The sequence below is a fragment of the Mytilus edulis genome, chromosome 6 (assembly GCF_963676685.1).
Source record: "Mytilus edulis chromosome 6, xbMytEdul2.2, whole genome shotgun sequence".
Taxonomy (NCBI): Eukaryota; Metazoa; Mollusca; class Bivalvia; order Mytilida; family Mytilidae; genus Mytilus; species Mytilus edulis.
The window spans coordinates 64608125-64623660 of record NC_092349.1 but is presented as its reverse complement, the minus strand read 5'-3'; the positions used below and the strand labels follow the sequence as shown (position 1 = coordinate 64623660).

Sequence of the window (15536 nt, the reverse complement as noted above, 5' to 3'; positions counted from 1 at the left end):
CATGACAGTGGTGTGTTTTCTCGCATTTTGAGTCACTTGCAATGTAACCTTCAATTAACAACCGTTATGGTTATTATCGCTTGTCTACTTCCAGGTGAGTACATGTTTATTTCAATACAAAAGTTTATTTAAGGGAAATAAGATCAATATAGAACAAACAAACCACATTCCTTTCTCCAAACACCTTTCCAGCGGAATAAAGAAATAACATTCCGCTATCGCCAGTCAATTTGCTTCAATTTTGTCAAAATATGCTTAAAAAACATCGATGATAGATTTATTACCGGGTTTGTACTAACATGAGCAACACGACGTATGTTGCAAAAGAACTAAGCAAAACGACGATGATACATAGATTCTCAAAAAGTAAAATTACAAAAATACTGAACTCCGAGGAAAATTCAAAACGGAAAGTCCCTAATCAAATGGCAAAAACAAAGGATAAAACACATAACACGAATGGAAAACTTGTAGTTTGATTTACTATATCATTGTGTTGAAAAGGCTTTTTTCATATAGGATATAACTTTGATTTGGCAAAGGGATATAGCTACGGTACTGTTGTCAGGTATATTATGGTAAGAACATTGATTAACGCACAGAGTTTTCGCATCGGAAACCCAAATGCTAACATTCGTAAGGTACAGGAATTTTTAATTTTAGAAAATGGTGGATTGAACCTGTTTTCACAGCGCCAAACCTCCAAATAGTACGACAATCGCATCAAATTTAATAATATTGACAATGGTGCGTGAACAAAACAAACAGACACAACTGAACAGGAAAACATGTCACAAATAAAGACAAAAAGTCTAATTTGTTAGGTCACATTCGTGAAACGGGATTGTAGTTACGACATAAGGAACAAACATCATCATAGATACCAGGACTAAATTTTGTATATACGCCAGACGCGCGTTTCGCCTACAAAAGACTCATCAGTGACGCTCAAATCCAAAAAAAGTTCAAAAGGCCAAATAAAGTACGAAGTTGAAGAGCATTGAGGACCAAAATTCCTAAAAGTTTTGCCAAATCCAGCTAAGGTAATATATGCCTGAGGTAGAAAAGCCTTAGTATTTATGACTATTATCAGTCACTGGAATGCCAGCTCCAGACCTCAATAAAACTGATTGAAAATTTATGTCTTCATCATATGAAAGCAAGCATAATTCCTCCCATTTACGGTTTAGTATCACACTATCATAAATAATATGAAAAGAACATAACACACCTCATGTCAACAACTAGAATATCATGTTACTTTGATTTTTTGTGTTATTAGAGATTGTGCATAGTACTTAATGATTTTGTCTGTTGTGGACATTACATTTATATGCCATTATTGCCTAAATTTCGCCTTTAAAAAAAACTTATGTTGTTAATAAGAAGCTCGTTCGATGATTTTGTTGCACATACTATATTTGTCGCGGGGCTATTTTCCGGTTGAATTTTGATTTGTACTTTCCGTGCCTAGCGATTCTGAAAAAAAATATTGATGAATTTTGATCACAATACAAATTTTTACTAAGACGAAACATAATTATACTCATAATGATTCCAAAGAGTTAAATATATAAAAGATAAGCAATTTTCTTACTAAATCGTGTTTCCTTCATGAATGGGTGCGTCCATGTAATTTAATTTACTATATTACTGTGTTAAAACGCTATTTTAATAGAGGAACTTATCCATGTTCCCTTCACGAATGGCTGCGTTCTTGTAGTTTGATTTACTATATCATTGTGTTGAAAAGGCTTTTTTCATATAGGATATAACTTTGATTTGGCAAAGGGATATAGCTACGGTACTGTTGTCAGGTATATTATGGTAAGAACATTGATTAACGCACAGAGTTTTCGCATCGGAAATAAATTGTAAGTCACAACAATACAGAAGCAGGTCCGCAAAAAATGTTGCACAGTTTGTCACCATTCAATTTCCGACTTTTAAGATAGACAGAATCTCCAGAGCGAACAAAAATATAACCAAGCATAAATTCAAGCACAGTTAAAGAATAAAAGAATGTCCAATTGACATAGTTTCTTTGAATATTGTTACTAAAAAATGACATTAAATTCGGTTGTATAAATATATCATTGTATCTAATTCGCTGTTTCAGAATATAAAGTAAAGAGCTCACACTAAATCGCTGTGATTGGCTAACAACGTCCTAAACAATCAAAATACAACCAATGATATGACTTTCTTTTCATATTGTATATAAGCATAGTGAAAATGCAGGCGAAGGGAAATTGTAAAGAAAGAATATACGTTATGAAGTGAAATTCACATGAAATTAACGGAAATTAATATGAATTCAAATTGAAAATAGGCAAAAGCAAAATAGGGCAGTGCTATTATAAAACTTTTTTTTTTCATGTAGAAAAATGAGTTTATGTCACAATAACTTCTTATTCCATTTCTCATGTTAAAATCAAAACAAAATTTAAGTATTACAGAAATAACATTTCATTTCACAGATTAACTTGTATATATTTTATTAGCTTCTTACTATATATTGATGATTGTTCATGTAAAATCGATATAAAATGTTTCATATTGATGCAAATTGTAGCTTGAGAAAAAAAGGGTAATATTACCATTGATTTTTCACAATTAGTCTTTGTTTAATTTGCACTTTTCAAAAAATTCTGCAGAATTTATCTTTGTTTCAAATAGAGAAATACTTGGCATGAGTGAAGTTTTATCCTGTCCAGTACTATAGAAACAATTTTACATAACATTTCATTGCATATAAGAAAATAACTATACCTTGAAGTTAACCAATCAAATGTCTCCCCTTATTTAAACCTGTGTATAAGCGTTTGTAAGCATGTAACCTCAAGTTTACAAAATATTCTATAGAAACCATGTTACCTCAAGTTTACAAAATATTCTATAGAAACCCAAAATAAAAAAGAAGATGGTGCTTTGAAATACCCAAGACATATGTTTTAATGCAAAACAATGTAGGATTAATTACCTACAACTGTCAAATGCATGGGAATATTTTTTTGACCTATTTACGTATACAACCGGATGTGACATACCATAATTTGGTGGTATTACACCTTAAGGTATACATAATGCATTATACGCATAGTGTAAATGGAATCGGGAATAATTTTGTATTTCATCTAACCAAATAGGTTTCTCCTTTCTTTGAATCACACGTTCTTCAGCAATCCGGAAATGGGATAAACTTCTTATGGTATTATCTTCCATATTCGTCAAAATTGGTTACAATTGTCTCAATGGGACATGACAGTAAGTTCCCCTTTACCAGTTTGACATGGCATTACATGACTCTTAACAATGTCGAAAATTCTGTACTCTGTTATTTTTTAAATCAGAAAGGGCAATTGACTACTTGACTCTTTAAGTAAAGTACGAGGGATTTCAACATAATATTTTTGGTCATTTTTCAGAAGTTCAAATTGAAAATGCTACAAAGAAAATTATCTCCTGTGTATGTTCTTGCTGTGATATACATGAGCAGTATGATGGGACCAGCTTCCGGTAAATATGTTTCTTATTTTGTCTTTAAAACCATTATCGTTAATGTATAATATTGTGATGCATTATGATTAAAATAGAAAGCTCTGTGGAATCTTCATTTTGCTCAAGGTAAATTTAATAGATGTCACATTTGAGTAATGCCTTAGCTTAGATCAGAAAACAATTATGTTCGATCAAGGGGACACGTTGACTAAAACTCATTTGGCAGGTTTGATGCGACTATCGTACAAGTGAGAGGTTTAGTCATATAAAATCAGATTAAATTCACCATTTTCTATATTAGAACTCGTTTGATGTGTATGAGCTTTTGATTTCGACATTTGATAAGGGGTTGTCCGTTTTGAATTTTCCTCGGAGTTCAGTATTTTTGTGATTTTATTTTTTTTAAATAAAATTTGGACAAAATAATATCTTTAACCTTTGACAAAAATATAAAATTTCAAAAGCCTGAACCACTCATTTAATCGCAAAAGTATATAGCCGTTAGACAAACACACTTATTTTGATCATTGAGAATCTAAATATTTTCAAGAGATCGTGATTAAAGCGTTCAACTGGTTTTTACAAAGTTACTTCCCCGAAGTTTGTTGTACCGTCTCATAATGACAAGGTTGAACGATCCAACATCCACGTTTATCCCAAAACATATCTTATAATTTAAATCTAAGCGTTAGTTCATTGAATAATTGTTGCTAAACATCCAATGACAATAAGTACATGTCTAAGTATAATTTTTATGATATCATGCGTCTAGTCAAAGCACTCGACCGATAAGCAATAAAAATATCTAACCATGCATGTTCTCATTTGAACAGAGTGTAAACGACCAAGCCGAATATTCATTTATATTGCTTCTTTTTAAAATCAAAATAGAATGTGAACTAGTAGAAAAGTAAACATTGACCCTTGCATATTGTTATAAGCATTGCAATACAATGTAACAAAACAGTTAATAATCCGGGAATTTAGATACAAAAATATGAAACTACATGTAGTTTTCAAAAGGAAAAGGAAAACGATTATAAACTGATGCCCTAAGATCTATTGTCAATTTATGAGTTGTTTGGTCACTCATTGTGGGTCTTATTTGCAACATTTAATGTCAATGCATAGAAATACCATTACTATCAAACATTTCCCTTGTTTTGTCTGCTTTTAACTTATCTATATGCCAACTACTTAATTAAATTATCACGAAATTCTAACAAGTTAATCTGATATGTGGATAAATCAATATTATTGTGTCTAAATCATTTATTCGTGGCATATCAGTAGAACTTTGATAAGGTGAAACCGTAAACGTATATTTTCCTGCAATACATTTGATGGATCTTAGATTGATCGTGACCGTAAAGGTGCTTTGTCTTACAAACTAAATACTAGTATAAATGTAATTTACATGGATTTTAAAAATAGATACATTTTTTTGAGGGGGAAGGGGGTGTATGTCTAGAATTTATGATTGAATTTCAATTCAAACAACAATGGGTGGTATTTTAGGTAGCAATAAACAGTTAGGAAAAAATAATAAAATTAGCCCTTATGAATTTTACCATTCCCTTTTCATTGCTTTCTTGCAATATCAGGCTTACTGTTTGTGTCATATATGGGCATATGTATGTAATCAGAATCTTTCATAGATTTTATTTCCAGTATATAAAATGGTAAAATATAATTTCTTTTTGGTGTATCCATGGCAACAATCTGCATTTATTTGTTATAAAATATTGCAAAAAAGGGGGGAAAGATGTCACAGATTTCCCCAAAATTTGACTAAAAGTAGAATTTCAATTGCTTGAAGTAATACCTTTTCTGAAACTGTGTACATATATCATTCAGCAAATCCAATGAAAATCATATGTCTTTCATCTAATTTTTTTGTAAAATTGCGTCAAAAACTTCGTGTAGAAAAAGAGTGTTTGTAAACAGTACATTAATTTCTGGACCGATGGCCGGTCTAGCTTTGAAAATACGGACTGTCAAACAGAAAACAGCCCATAAAACATGTAAAAAATAATCTTGATGCTCTTATAAACTACCTTTGAAGGCTAAATTAACACTCATCTGTCTAAAAATGAATTTTATTTCACAATAAGTTTCCTATTTGAAAAATCCACAGGGGCCATAATGCGAAACTAAACTCCTAACTGTGTATTGCTACCTTAATAGTAAATATTTTTTACAAATTCTCCCTTTTAACTTATTTTCTGAGTTCTGCTAGCTAAAACGAGTAAATTGGCCTTTTATTTTTGAAAATTGGTTGAGTAATGAATATTTTATGAAGGTTAGCAGTTGACACTGAAACGCGACAAAAACTGATTTTAAGAAAGGTGCCAAGTCAAAGTGTAAAATCTTGTCTCTACCTCAATGTTTAGCCAAATCTTAAAAATTGTACCTCTTTTGGCAGTTTTTTAATGTTGAATATCATAATAAGATCTCTGATGATGCACCATTGTACAAAATTGAGCAATTTTAATCATAAAAATGTTAATCTTTATGCTTATTGCATACCAAAGACTTGATTAAAAACTTGGTGATGGGGATCAATTTCTTACATCTGATTTAACTTTACATCTAATATATGCCAAAATGTAACATGAAATCTTGATAAAAACAATAATATGATATATTCGCAAGAAAAAAACCAACGCGTTCAATACTTGTGCTACTACATGCAGCCCAATCCATCAGAAGCAAGCGTTAAGCCGATAGAGTACAAATATAAGCCTAGTGTCAAAATGTCTAATTTTGGTTGCTAAGGACTGTAAACAATAAAATTGACACATATTGTCATTGTTAAACACTTAATTTACTCAGAAGTTGATTTTGAATCTAAATATCAATAGATTTGTGGCATGAAAAGTCTTAAATTATACAATTCTGAGCTTGGTAAGTATGCCATAAGGTAGCAATAAACAGTTAGGAAAAAATAATAAAATTAGCCCTTATGAATTTTACCATTCCCTTTTCATTGCTTTCTTGCAATATCAGGCTTACTGTTTGTGTCATATATGGGCATATGTATGTAATCAGAATCTTTCATAGATTTTATTTCCAGTATATAAAATGGTAAAATATAATTTCTTTTTGGTGTATCCATGGCAACAATCTGCATTTATTTGTTATAAAATATTGCAAAAAAGGGGGGAAAGATGTCACAGATTTCCCCAAAATTTGACTAAAAGTAGAATTTCAATTGCTTGAAGTAATACCTTTTCTGAAACTGTGTACATATATCATTCAGCAAATCCAATGAAAATCATATGTCTTTCATCTAATTTTTTTGTAAAATTGCGTCAAAAACTTCGTGTAGAAAAAGAGTGTTTGTAAACAGTACATTAATTTCTGGACCGATGGCCGGTCTAGCTTTGAAAATACGGACTGTCAAACAGAAAACAGCCCATAAAACATGTAAAAAATAATCTTGATGCTCTTATAAACTACCTTTGAAGGCTAAATTAACACTCATCTGTCTAAAAATGAATTTTATTTCACAATAAGTTTCCTATTTGAAAAATCCACAGGGGCCATAATGCGAAACTAAACTCCTAACTGTGTATTGCTACCTTAATAGTAAATATTTTTTACAAATTCTCCCTTTTAACTTATTTTCTGAGTTCTGCTAGCTAAAACGAGTAAATTGGCCTTTTATTTTTGAAAATTGGTTGAGTAATGAATATTTTATGAAGGTTAGCAGTTGACACTGAAACGCGACAAAAACTGATTTTAAGAAAGGTGCCAAGTCAAAGTGTAAAATCTTGTCTCTACCTCAATGTTTAGCCAAATCTTAAAAATTGTACCTCTTTTGGCAGTTTTTTAATGTTGAATATCATAATAAGATCTCTGATGATGCACCATTGTACAAAATTGAGCAATTTTAATCATAAAAATGTTAATCTTTATGCTTATTGCATACCAAAGACTTGATTAAAAACTTGGTGATGGGGATCAATTTCTTACATCTGATTTAACTTTACATCTAATATATGCCAAAATGTAACATGAAATCTTGATAAAAACAATAATATGATATATTCGCAAGAAAAAAACCAACGCGTTCAATACTTGTGCTACTACATGCAGCCCAATCCATCAGAAGCAAGCGTTAAGCCGATAGAGTACAAATATAAGCCTAGTGTCAAAATGTCTAATTTTGGTTGCTAAGGACTGTAAACAATAAAATTGACACATATTGTCATTGTTAAACACTTAATTTACTCAGAAGTTGATTTTGAATCTAAATATCAATAGATTTGTGGCATGAAAAGTCTTAAATTATACAATTCTGAGCTTGGTAAGTATGCCATAAGGTAGCAATAAACAGTTAGGAAAAAATAATAAAATTAGCCCTTATGAATTTTACCATTCCCTTTTCATTGCTTTCTTGCAATATCAGGCTTACTGTTTGTGTCATATATGGGCATATGTATGTAATCAGAATCTTTCATAGATTTTATTTCCAGTATATAAAATGGTAAAATATAATTTCTTTTTGGTGTATCCATGGCAACAATCTGCATTTATTTGTTATAAAATATTGCAAAAAAGGGGGGAAAGATGTCACAGATTTCCCCAAAATTTGACTAAAAGTAGAATTTCAATTGCTTGAAGTAATACCTTTTCTGAAACTGTGTACATATATCATTCAGCAAATCCAATGAAAATCATATGTCTTTCATCTAATTTTTTTGTAAAATTGCGTCAAAAACTTCGTGTAGAAAAAGAGTGTTTGTAAACAGTACATTAATTTCTGGACCGATGGCCGGTCTAGCTTTGAAAATACGGACTGTCAAACAGAAAACAGCCCATAAAACATGTAAAAAATAATCTTGATGCTCTTATAAACTACCTTTGAAGGCTAAATTAACACTCATCTGTCTAAAAATGAATTTTATTTCACAATAAGTTTCCTATTTGAAAAATCCACAGGGGCCATAATGCGAAACTAAACTCCTAACTGTGTATTGCTACCTTAGATCTTTCAACGACCTGTGACTTTCGGAAAATATTGCCATCATTGCATAATCAATCGCACTAGGGGACTAAAATGAACGTCAATAATGTGTGATATTTGTTTCTGGTAGTTTTTAATTATGCGTTTTTATGTATTTCATTCATACTTTTTGTACTAACATGCGTTAATTGATGTATGTTTTCAGGAAGTGAAATATATGGAGACTGTACTAAGTATACAGTTCAGGAAATCAAACCTGTGCTTACAGATGGTGACCGGTTTTGTTTACAAGAACAAGGATATGTGTATTGTAAAGAATTCAAGTGTCCTCCAACTGCATGTGCAACACCATTAGTTCCTAAGAATCTAAAATGTCTATACTGTGAAGGTCAGTTCAAACTTCCATATATTCTCGCTTAATTTATAAATTTGATTTCCGACATGTGGTCTTTATCTTTACTATTTTGTATTGTTTATCGGTAATTGGTATATTTTCCCTTTGATTTTACTGCCTAATATTTTCGAGTATCAACTTACTGGCTGTATCACTGAAAATATTAGGCAATACATTGTGTGACGTCATAATTACCGATAAACAGAGTAACAGGTAGTTTCGTTTTTTGATACTGACTATATCATGTGGAATATCTCAACTCGCCTTAACGGGATCGTCTAGATATTCCACATGATATAGTCAGTATAAAAATGAAACTACTTATTATTCTACATTTATTGGATATAAATGTAAATCGAAATATAGGAAAGTGTGCATATAATGCCAATAAGATTTCAATCAAACGAAACAGATTATCAAAAAGTCGCATAGATGATAACAAACCCTATTCGGAACGATAGGTGTCTGAATAAAAAGTCAAAAAGCCCTTAGTCGAATAGAATTGAATTTAAATGTTAACAAATATTATGAACGATCTACCATCATCTCCAAAAAATAAAAAAAAGATTAAAATATAAACAACAGACAAAAGACAACAATAGATATAAGAAGGTGTGGTATGAGTGCCAATGTCACAATTCATCAAAAATAAACCATTATAGGTCAAAGTACGGTCTTCACGGAGTCTTGGCTCACACCGAACAGCAAACTAGTAAAGGGCCCCAAAAATGACAAGTGTTAAACTATTCAAACGGGAAAACCAGCGTTATAATCTATATAAAATCAACAAACACTTATCAACCACATCAATAAACGACAACTACTGAACATCAGATTCCTGACTTAGGACAGGTGTAAACAATTGTAGTTTCGATGAATGGGCAAGGTTACATATGATAATATAGAAAAAAAAACGAACATAAAAAGCGCTTAATTTTCTTAGAACTGTATAATCCTTCAGTAGATAACAAAATTAATCATAGATGTTACAAGACCCAATTGAAGATTAAACAATCAATTCATAATGCAAGTATTTAGTGTTACTGTATATATGAGTAAAAATTAAAAAAAAAACTCATAAATAAGATCAAACTTTTAAAATCAGAACAAAGCTAATCAATGAAAAGATATATAGTCTATTCTGACTAAATTTTGTAATAATCTATTAGCTACATGTATCACATGTGTCCACTTCCATCTTATTCTCAAATGAAATTATGCCGTTCGAATATTTAACGTAATGAGTTAAACAGAAACGGTATTGGGTACACTGTTGTGTGAGGGAATCAGGTAATACCCGATCATTCAGAACCACAAAAAATACTCCAAAGACACTTACTAAAAATGTAATCCTTGATAATCATATACAGGGTAATCTGCCTAATCCGACATCTGAGTATTCCAACATCCTGCTTTTATCGACACATTTTTATGGTCTCAAAATATGCCTATCCTTGCAGACAAAGCTGATACCTTGTTTAATCCAACATATTTTTTTTCTGATCCCCCAGTTTGTCGGATAACACACATTACACTATATGTTAATGTGTCCTTAAAATTTCAACCAAATAGAGATTTTCAATTTATATAAGTGGCTCATAAAAGTACCAGGATTATAATTTTATACGCCAGACGCGCGTTTCGTCTTCATAAGATTCATCAGTGACGCCCATATCAAAACAGTTAAAAAGCCAAACAAGTACAAAGTTGAAGCGCTTTCAGGACCGAAAATTCCATAACGTTGTGCCAAATACGGCTAAGGTAATCTACTCCTGGGATAAGAAAATCCCTAGTTTTTCCCAAAATAGAATGTTTTGTTAACAGGAAAATCCTTAAAATGACATATCACATACACAGTTCAGGAGGTGAAGTCAAGAAATGTTTAGTTGTCATTAATTAGCAACAAGATATGTGGCATTAGAGGAGGAATATTAATATTCTTTTACAATTTAATTTCAACCTCTGTATTACGTGGGTTTATGTTTCGCAAGATTTTTGGTGCAATGTTTTGTATAGTGTTGTTTTTCATTTTGTCTTTTGTTTTCGTTTCACCCTCTTTGCTTATTGCTCTTACTTTTTGTATTTAGTTAAAATAAATTGTATGCGATACATGTTACAACCAACTAACATCACATGTGGTATGAGTGCCAATGAGACAACACTTCATCCCTGTCTGTAATTTGTAAAAGTAAACCATCATAGGTCAATGTACGGTCTTAATCATTTAACATAGGTTGTAAATATGGTATTTTCAAGTTTTACACATTAATTAATGAAATAATGTTTTGATCTTGTTTAAAAAGCAAAATGATTAGAAATATTGAACTCTGAGGAAAATTCAAAACGGAAAATTCCTTATTAAATGGCAAAATCAAAATTTCAAACACCAAACGAATGGATAACAATTATCATATTTCTGACTAAGTACAGGCAATTTCTTATGTAGGAAACGGTGTATTAAACCACCTTGGTTTAAAGCTAGCAAAACACCCAGCTGTATGATGACAGTCGCATAAAATTTCATTATATTGGCAACGATGAGTGAACAAAACAACAGATATGATAGGTAAAAATGTAAAAAGGGGTACAGGTGTCAACCTGATTTAATAATCTTAATCGCTATAAAATCAATTTAAGTGTGATTTACTGGTAAACATGGTGACATTTCTTTATGATGGTTTTATTTTTTCTAGTCTTAAGACTGTAGGTAGATTTGATTCGTTACATTATGTTATTCATTCATTTTGTATGTATATTCATTTCATTAAATAGGAACTTGCAGTTATGGAGGAACCGTTTATCAAGTTGGTACCGGGTTTGACTGCTTAGATGGATCAAACCTCTGCCATTGTAGTGACGAAAATAGAATAGCATCTACAAAAGCAGCCCAAAATTATAGGTGGATGTGTCAAGGGAAAAAAACCTTAAAACAAAAAGATTAAGATAAAAAAGGAACCTTTGGAAAAGAAACTATTTTGTTGTCTTTTCTTTTTATTGTTGTAATGAATGAAAGAAAATTAATCTATTAAAATAAAAACCCACATTTCGTTGATTTTCTAATTGATGTAAATTTATTTGTGTATTAGTCCGAATTATCATAAAAAAACATCTCGTTTGGTATGATATGATTGATTTTTTTTAGTGTTTAAAGTTGTTTCAAACTGTTAAATTGTACTAAAGTTTTGTTTAGACTTCAAAGACAATGAAGATGAAGTCTTTCGGATTTTCGCTACTCTGTTAAACAAACAAGCTTTTAAAAACTGTTATAAATTGATAATATATAAATGACAGAAGTGAAAAATCAGAACAAAAAATGTCATGTCTGTGTTAAACATAAGCAATTAAACATTAAGTGTGTAATGAATATCTGTACAATTGTGGTTAAAACCATTATCTTTTCAAAACTATGAAAACATTGAAAGAATTTTAAAAGGCTACGTAGAAAAAGTCTTTTGATATTATATGTTTTAAAATAAGGAAGAGCTAATTTCTTAATTACATAACAGTTCAACCGGTGAAGTACTCCATTTAATGGTCAACAGCTGCTATGTTTATCACCAAATGGTGACAATTTATTCGGGGTCATAAAAACTTGGATTTATTGAAGTCATAAGCCATGGGTTGTTAGTCAATCTAAGAAGCATACCTAAAGAGATGCACTAATTTTATCAATTCATTGAATCTTTTAATGACATCCTGGTGTAAAACTTCAAGTGTACATGTAAATTGCAATATATTCTCAAAACTGCCAGACTCACATGGTACATATTCCTTGTATACATATGCCAATAATATTCACATACAACAGACTATATAGATAAAATTGATAATTGTATTAATTTGAATGCTCTTTAATACACAAAGACACGAGCAAGAACGACTTAAATCGGTATATCAATAAATGATTGACCGATACATACAACATGTCCATGTCTTAATTCACGAAAGATTTCACCTTGAACTACATCCTAAAACGTAAGAAAAGTCGTCTGATCAGAATATTTAATGATTGTGTTCTATTCATTAGGTTATTCTGTCTGATGATGCATATATAGAAAGAAAAAAATATACTCAAAGCGTTTGAAGGACGTCATGTTAGAATTTAAGATAATACTTTTGATTATCAAAAGATCGTCACAGCTGAACAAGTACTTAAAAGCTTTTCTTACGTAACAATGATTTACCCTCAGTCACTTAAATAAACGCTTGTACCTGGTAAAAATCCTGCAACATCTTGTTGTGATCTCAAATTGCTAGAGGGCTTTAAGGGGTCTCAATTAGTTCGATCGTTGTCAAATTTAGTAATAAACCTGTGTTGTACCTCACATAAAAAACAAAGTCTAATGACTGTGGTGTATTTTCCCACATTTTTAGTTCCTTGCAAAGTAACGTTTAATTATTAACCGTCATTATTGCTATCGCCTGTCTATTTCTAGGTGAGTACATGGTTTTTGAATTTAATGTTGATTAAGGGAATTTAGATATTTTCTTGGTGAATATTGGTTTGTACTTCCCGGCCTAGGGATTTTGGAAAAAAGGTATTAGTGATTTTTTATCATAATACAAAATTTCACTGAGACGAAACATTACTCATAATGCTTTCAAGGAGTCAAATATATAAAAGATAAGCGATTTGATATCTAATTCGTGTTCACGAATTGGTCCGTCCATGTAATTTACTTAACATTATTGTTGCATTAAAAACGATATTTTCCTATATATTAGGATTTAATTCGTGTTCAACTTACGAATGAATGCGTCCATGTTATTTTTTTTTACTATACTTTTGTGTTAAAACGCTATTTTCATATAGGATAGAATTTTGATTTGTCTACACTAAAAACCATTATACAATATCCCATCGATATAAAGTAAAATAAAAGAAAACGAATAAAATGCAAAGTACCTATGCTTAAGTTAGACAAACAACTTTGCTATTTCACCCACAAAAAACGCCCATTAAATAGTAACCCTCGCTAAATGAAACAATTTGTTTTACAAAAAATGTATGTATTTCCAACGCGAAGAGTGATTCAATGTTATTACCAAAATATACCTTACAACAGTATCGTAACTGTATCCTGTCTGAATAATTTGTTTAAAGGTTTGGTTAGCTTCTCTAATATTTTTATGCTTTGTAAAGAATATTACCATAAAAGATTGGATGTGAAATACCTGAACATATACAATGTATGCATGTAATTTATATTTACGAATGATATCCGTGTACCGATGATTAAATTAAGAAGTTTTTGAAATCCAAAACCCTTTGTGTAATAATTTTTCAGTAATAAAAAGATTTCTTTCGTTAATGTTGTTGCCTATACGAACGAATCGAACCAGTTAAAATATAATAAACATCATAGATGGTGACAAGTGATGTCACCATCTAAAAATGTGTAATTAACAATAGTAAATGAGAATTCATCTCTTTTATAATAAAATTTGGTATAAGCTTCCCGTTGAAGATATCGATATTAAGATGAAGGAAAGGGCAGTGTACAGTGTTAGTATTAGCTTTACTAAAAAGGAAAATCACAAAAATACTGAACTTAGAGGAAAATCAATTCGGAAAGTCCATAATATCATGGCAAAATCATATAACAATACGCATCAAAAACGAATGGACAAAGAACTGTCATATTCCTGACTTGGTACAGACATTTTCAAATGTAGAAAATGGTGGATTAAACCTGGTTTTATAGCGCTAACTCTCTCACTTTGATGACAGTCTCATCAAATTCCGTTATGTTTACATTGATGCGTTAACTAAACAGACACAATAAATAAAATAGTCAAAATATGGGTACGTCAGTCATCATCGTATAACAATTTTAAAAGGAAAAATTTAACAGAACAGCTTGTTCCATATCTCACGTTTAACCCATGTCATCAAGGTCTGCATCATCCATAACATTAATAAAATCGTAAATTCAAATTCTTATAAATAAACTCATCATAGAAACCAGGACTAAATTTAGTATATACGCTAGACGCGCGTTTCGTCTACAAAAGACTCATCAGTGACTCTCGAATCCAAAAAAGTTAAAAAGGCCAAATAAAGTACGAAGTTGAGGAGCATTGAGGACCAAAATTCCTAAAAGTTTTGCCAAATATAGGTCTTACTGTGAAAATTTGGTTGTAATTGTTTCAACAAGACAGAGCAGTAAATTCCAACTGGACAGTTTATTCCGACTGGCAGCACATGACGTATCCTGTTAGTTCTTTATATGTAATTTGTGCAATCAGTATGGACATAATACTACTTGACTGTTAAAAAAGATACGGTTGAAAAAATTAAGGTTTTCAATAGAATTGTTTTATTATTTTTCAGAAGATCAAACTTAAAATGTTACAAAGAAGATTAGCTCATGTGTATGTACTTGATGTTATATACATATTCAGTATTATGGGAAGAGCTTCTGTTAAATATGTGCTTTTTGTTATATCCATTATCGTTAATGTATGATATTGTCATGCGTGATGATTTAAAAAGAATGCTCCATGGAATCGTTATTATGCTCAACGCAAATTAACTTTATAATGTCCCATTCGAGTTCTGCCTTAAATCAGATAACAATAAAATTTTTATTAAGGTGGTACCAAACACATTGACTAAAATTATTTCAACTCGTTTAATGTTAATTCAATTTAAAAAAAAAATATTAA

At 30.9% G+C, this 15536-nt stretch overlaps 1 protein-coding gene across 1 annotated transcript; it reads left to right on the top strand.

Moving 5' to 3' along the window:
* Positions 1-11910, top strand: LOC139526774 (uncharacterized). The gene is made up of 4 exons (XM_071321942.1): positions 1-94; positions 3429-3519; positions 8679-8861; positions 11640-11910. Exons 2-4 carry the CDS (start codon positions 3444-3446, stop codon positions 11807-11809), a joined length of 429 nt encoding a protein of 142 aa, XP_071178043.1. The 5' UTR covers positions 1-94; positions 3429-3443; the 3' UTR covers positions 11810-11910.
* The last annotated feature ends 3626 nt before the right edge of the window (positions 11911-15536 follow it).

Excerpts from the sequence above, each read along its gene's own strand:
- LOC139526774 (XM_071321942.1), top strand. The coding sequence starts at position 3,444 with ATGCTACAAAGAAAATTATCTCCTGTGTATGTTCTTGCTGTGATATAC. Across the intron at positions 3,520-8,678 it reads TATGATGGGACCAGCTTCCG|GAAGTGAAATATATGGAGAC; the intron begins GTAAATATGTTT and ends GTATGTTTTCAG. Across the intron at positions 8,862-11,639 it reads AAAATGTCTATACTGTGAAG|GAACTTGCAGTTATGGAGGA; the intron begins GTCAGTTCAAAC and ends TTCATTAAATAG.